The sequence below is a fragment of the Haplochromis burtoni genome, unplaced genomic scaffold (assembly GCF_018398535.1).
Source record: "Haplochromis burtoni strain Fernald_Lab_line unplaced genomic scaffold, NCSU_Asbu1 Contig_336, whole genome shotgun sequence".
Classification (NCBI taxonomy): Eukaryota; Metazoa; Chordata; class Actinopteri; order Cichliformes; family Cichlidae; genus Haplochromis; species Haplochromis burtoni.
In genome coordinates, this window is record NW_024582697.1 from 380,223 (window position 1) to 385,847 (window position 5,625).

The window sequence follows — 5,625 nt, forward strand, 5'->3', positions numbered from 1 at the left end:
TTGGGACATTGTCTAATGTATCAATAAAAACAGAATATATCAGGTTATTTTGAATTTGATGTTACTGCAACATCTCAAAAAAGTTGGGAATGGTCCGTGGATGCGTAGCATCCCCTCTTCTTTTAACAACAGGCTATGGACGTCTGGGAGCTAAAGAAACCAGCTGATGGACTGTTGGGAGAGGAATGTTGTCCTGTTCTTGTCTGATTTAGGATTCTAGCTACTCAACAGTCCTGTGTCTGCTTTTTCATTTCATGATGCATCAAATGTTTTCAGCTGGTGAAAGGTCTGGGCTGCGGGCAGGCCAGTCGGGCACAGAGGCCACTATGAAGCCATGCTGCTGTAATAATTGCAGTATGTGGTTTTGCTGAAATATGCAAGACCTTCCCTGAAAAAGACGTAGTGAGGGTGGGAGAATGTAATTCTTTAAAATTTGTATGTACCTTTCAGCACTGATGGTGCCCTTCCAGATGCACGAGCTGCCAATTCCATTGGAGCAAATGCTACTCAGTACCATCACAGATCCAGGTTTTTGAACTGAGTGTTGATCTCAAGCCGGGTGGTCCCTCTCTTAGCCAGAAGAGAGAGGGTCAATGTTTTCCAAAAATAATTTCCAATTTCAATTCGTCTGACTACAGAACAGTTTTCCACTTTACCTCAGTCCATTTTAAATGAGCTTTGGCCCGAAGAAGACAGCGGTGTTTCTGGTTCACATATGGCTTCTTCATCGCGTGATAGAGCTCTAACCTACATTTGGTCATAGTACGGTGAACTGTGTTGAAAGACAATAACTTCTGGAAGTTTTTTGAGCCCATGCAATGATTTACATGACAGAGTCATGTCTGGTGTTAATGCAGTATTGCCTCAAGGCCTGAAGATTTTTGGTCTTTTCCCTTGCGCACAGAGATTTCTCCAAATTTTCTGAATCTTTTGACGATATTATTTATTTTGAGCAACTCTTGTCTCTCTAAGATGCTGTTTTTATATTCAGTCTGTTGCCAGTGAACATAATTAGTTCTAAAACATTAGTCAAGCTGTTTCTTTTTACTACCCCTTCCTTTTCCAGCCTTTTGTTGCCCCCGGCACTTTTTTTGACGTATGCTGTTGCCATCAAATTCAAAATGAGCTGACATGTGTTTTAAATGGTGCATTTTCTCAGTGTAGACATTTTATATGTTTAGTATGTTCTAGTGTCAGTGGGTTTATGAGATTTGCAAAATCATTACATTCTGTTTAGTGTAATGGTATGCATAAGGAGCAGCCAGCAGGGAAGATCTTTAGTGGGTGGAGACCCTGGTAGTAGCTCTCTGCTTGACATCAGGTGCCAAACCAAATTCTATGCCAATGTTATATGGATTCAGAAATTCCATATCCATTCCTCATTGCATGGATCATAATGCCGATGGGTCCCTGCATAAGATTGAGCAGGATTTATAGAAAGGTTAAGCTGATTCCTGGTCTGCGCCTCGGGGTGAGGGCTTTTACGAATTTAAAGTGGATGACAGGCGATTTTCTGCTACTTTGGCCGAACAATAAAGCCAAAAAATTTCTTGGCAAGCATGTGTGGTAGGAGTTACAGCAAGTTAGTCATAGCCACCCAGTACAGCAGAGAATGGGAGTAGTATTAACTGCAGCAGATGCTCATATTCACTATGAGATTTTTAAATGTTTATTTACACAGTTAATGACAACAAACTCCACTTGACAGCAATTACCAGTAAAATCCCGCCTTTATTGTTAGCAACATTCATTATGTGTCACCATATAATTTACAATAACCGTGTGATTGAAAACAATAATAAGTGAATCTCCTCGTTCAGAGTTCTGCACTGGTGAAGCGAGAAGCATACAGCCGGTTAAGGACTAACACGCAAAATCTCAGGTTCTATGTTTTATTGCGACACCAACATTTCTTTAACCCAAGAGCCTTTTACATCATGCGAGTCATTTAACAGCTTCACATTTTTCATGTGTTCATTGGTTGTGTGGTTCACTATATTCTGGACAATCTACACAAAGAGCTTATTTTAAAGCAGAATGCATGATTGTCTGGGTTTTTTTATTATTAGTTTGCTTATAGGAGGTAATATTTTATTTACCCACTGATGCTGGACTTTGGATTTTTTTCCCCAAAGAATTGTTGTAAGATGTGTTTTTATGTGCATGTGAGGAAAATGGGTGTCTCTTCATGCATCACAGCTCATCTCACCGATGACGCTGCTCTCATACAGTGCCTTCTTCTGTTTGCATCAGTACGTGTGTGAACTATCATCCTCTTATCTATGGCTGATTGAGTCTTTACACCCCTCCCAACCCCCTGGCTGTGTGTCTGTATTTGTGTGTGTGTGAGCTGTTGGCGATCCCTCGTTGGGATGGCGAACCTGGTGACCTCCCTGCTCCATGCCTCCCAGAAACAAGGGCTTCTCATGTGGCTGCTAGCCAGTTGCACTGAAAGCCCACCATTCACGACTAGCCATCCCTTCTATGAGTTTGTCTCGGCATGTGTGCGAAGGAGAGGGGGAACAGATGGATAATTTTTGAAATTACAGTTTGAGCAATTGCTTGTATGCATGTGTGAGCAAGCATGTATATCAGCAAGAATCTGTGTGCATATGGTATACACTTTATAGACACTTAAAATAAGAAATTATAAAACTGCAACTGTACAGATGGAGAAGATGTTTGTGTAGAGAAGCACTGAATCCTAGGACTTTATGTTCAGAGGATAGCTTGGCTTAAACATTCAAAATTGTATGGCATAGACTGTATGTAAATGATAGTCCCTTTAGCTTTGTAGCTGCCACTCTAGCAATGAAAACATTTACATGGCAGGCTGGGATTATTAGCTGTCAGCTAATGCCAGCAACTTTGGTCAGCATACTGAATCTGTAGACCAGGGATGAGAAAGTCATTTTTAAGTGGGCCAGACCTGTGAAAGTCTCCTTTCTGTCAGTGTAAACAAGTTTAATTAATCCCCAAGATATCTTAATAAAAGAAAAAGAAGTGCAATTTTAATAAAACATCTCAGTCTTTCTACGTGATAAAGAAATGCTGCTCCTGAGAAAAGGAAAGAAATCTGTGAGCACAACTCTTTGGGCTTAAATTCTAAGACGTGAATGTGGACAATTACAGAAAGAAGTAGTAGTTCTGGTAGCTTATTGGCCAGACTGCCCTGTAATATAAACCTGAAAGTTTTTATTAATTAACAGAAACAGTCTTTTTTCAGCACTTTCTATACTAGATAGTGTAAAACCAGGAACTTTCTGTCATTTAATTGTTTATTAATTAATCACTTTATTGTAGCCATGGCCATGCTGGAGTTCTGTCACTTAAACGTAGATTTTCCCGAGCCGTTCTGTGGGTCAGATTGGTTTCTTTGCCGGGCTGATTCTGGCCCCTGGACCTTATGTTTGACATCCCTCACATAGACTGCATGGGTGACACAGATTTTTGCCAATTAATGCAAAATAACATACTGATAAACTGCCAGAATTTCACTCACTCAAACCCAAACGTGAGTAGGAAACAGTAGAATTAAAAATACTCCAGAACACATGTCGAACTCTAAAATTAAGCGTTTATCATAAAATGGGGGTGTACTGAGGTTTCTCACAGATGTCATGTGGATGACAGTTAGACATAATAGACGTGATACAGCCATCGGTTACTAGTGAAAAATATGTATTCCCTGACTGGATAGCAGTGGTTCCTGGAGGTTGCCTGCTCTCGGTGGGGGAAATCAGATTCAAAGAGGGCAATGTACCAAAAACTTCTTAGCGATTGCTTTGGTTGTTTGCAGATTACTAAAGTTACTATAGTTTTTCACATATGTCTGCAAATAGTTGCTAACTACTAGCCGAGCAGTAGTACAATTTGGTAAAGTGCAATAAAAAAAGTGTTGCTAGAGTAAAAGCTGTGCCTCAGCGCAGCAGCCAGCTTGTTTCATAAGGTGCAACTTGGACTTTGAGGGCGAATGGTCTCCATTTATGCTTTCAGTACAGCTCAGAGTGTAGCTCGCCAACGTTTGTGGACAAGTCCATCACTTCCATTCAATCTATGACTGTAGTAATATGATAAAGACCAAACAACCTCAGGGTTTGGAGTGGGTGTGCAGGGTTTATCATAACTGATTTCAGCTCCGACAGCTTTCATACCCGGCCGCAGAGTCAGCGCAGAGTCAGCGCTCTTGATAAGTTTGTCTACACCTTCTTCCCAGTAGGCCACAGCAAAAAAACAAAAAAACAAAAAAAAAAACAGAGCAATGGCCACCACTGTATGGTGAACAGCAGGAGTTTACAGCTGTTGAATTACCTTAGTCTCCTTAGGACAGAAACTCTTTGTCCCTTACTGTACACCACCTGCCTGTGACCAGTCCAAGTTGCTATTGAGCTGCACACCAGGGAATTTAGAAAATGAACTGAAGCCGCAAAAACTGTCTGGACCACAATAGAATTCCTAATTCATTTAGTCAAAAGAATGTGATTTTTTATTTAGGAAGTTATTGTTAAGGATTTGAACTCATAAATATAACAATGGGCTTCATGGAGGTGTCCAGTTCCTGAGTCAGAATGAGAGTTAGAAGAAGAGTCATGCCCACAGCCCCCAGTCTGGGTCCAGAGGTCAGTGTTTTTAGAGGAGGGAGGAGATAAATGCAGTGGGTACAGCTGAACTTAAAGACCTTCAGGGTTTGGTCTCAAAGGTCTACGGTGTCTGAAGGTGCACGGTCACAGCGGTGGGGGTGATGTGACGGAGCGAAAGAGTGGCTGAGGGGTGGAAAGAAGTCAGGGTAGTGGTGGGGGTGACCATCTGGATTGGATTGTAGACATTCCTCAGGATGAGTGTTCGTAAAGGTCGAAGAAAAAAAAGAAGAGGGGTCACTGGGCCCTCAGTGTGTGTGTGTGTGTGTGTGTGTGTGTCTGTGTGTTTATTATTCTTTGGCTCACTCGGTGTTTCAGTTTATGATTGTGGTCGGTTCGGCAATGTTTAAGGTATTTCTTCCCCAGTGGGATCGTGGAAAGGGAGATACTTTCAACAACATTTACGTGCGCAGGACTGCAGGTGTATATTAACGCCGAGCTTGCACGCACTTGCAGGAGGGAGGTCTGCGATCATGCTGTCGCTGGACGAGCCTCTGGACCTGAAGCTTCCTCGGAGGGCCAACGGGAAGGACAGAGGGGCGCGCAATCCTCCTCTCTCACCGCTGCACCCCAAACATGCTCGCCAGCTCCACATGGCAGATGATGGGACAGCAGTCATAGAGCCTGCCTCACCAGCATCTCCACACACAGGTGAGTAATAACAAACCACAACACAACTGTTTCTATGTTTAAGTGGACACACTGAGGCTAGTGTCCCTGTGTTGTGTTTTCATAGGCATGCAGGTAGTCCCTCATGATCGAACAGACACTCCCACCCCCCCTGCAGTGGACCTGAGCATGTCTCCATCCTCCCGCCACACCCCAAGCTCTCCAGAAATGACCAACGGAAACTACATCCCTTCAGGAGTGAGTATATCAGAGCTCAAATTCTCTCACACACACACACACACACACACACACACACACACACACACACACACACACACACACACACACACACACACACACACACACAAAGCTGTGTAAA

General features: G+C 42.7%; 1 protein-coding gene across 1 annotated transcript in view; it reads left to right on the plus strand.

The window, feature by feature from the left end:
• The window catches only part of glis2b (GLIS family zinc finger 2b), a 29,194-nt gene that overhangs the window by 15,659 nt on the left and 7,910 nt on the right, over nucleotides 1-5,625 (plus strand). The window contains exons 2-3 of the mRNA XM_014340629.2: nucleotides 5,094-5,288; nucleotides 5,374-5,504. Coding sequence (XP_014196115.2) covers nucleotides 5,111-5,288; nucleotides 5,374-5,504 — 309 coding nt within the window. The 5' untranslated portion in view covers nucleotides 5,094-5,110. The remainder of the gene's footprint in view (nucleotides 1-5,093; nucleotides 5,289-5,373; nucleotides 5,505-5,625) is intronic.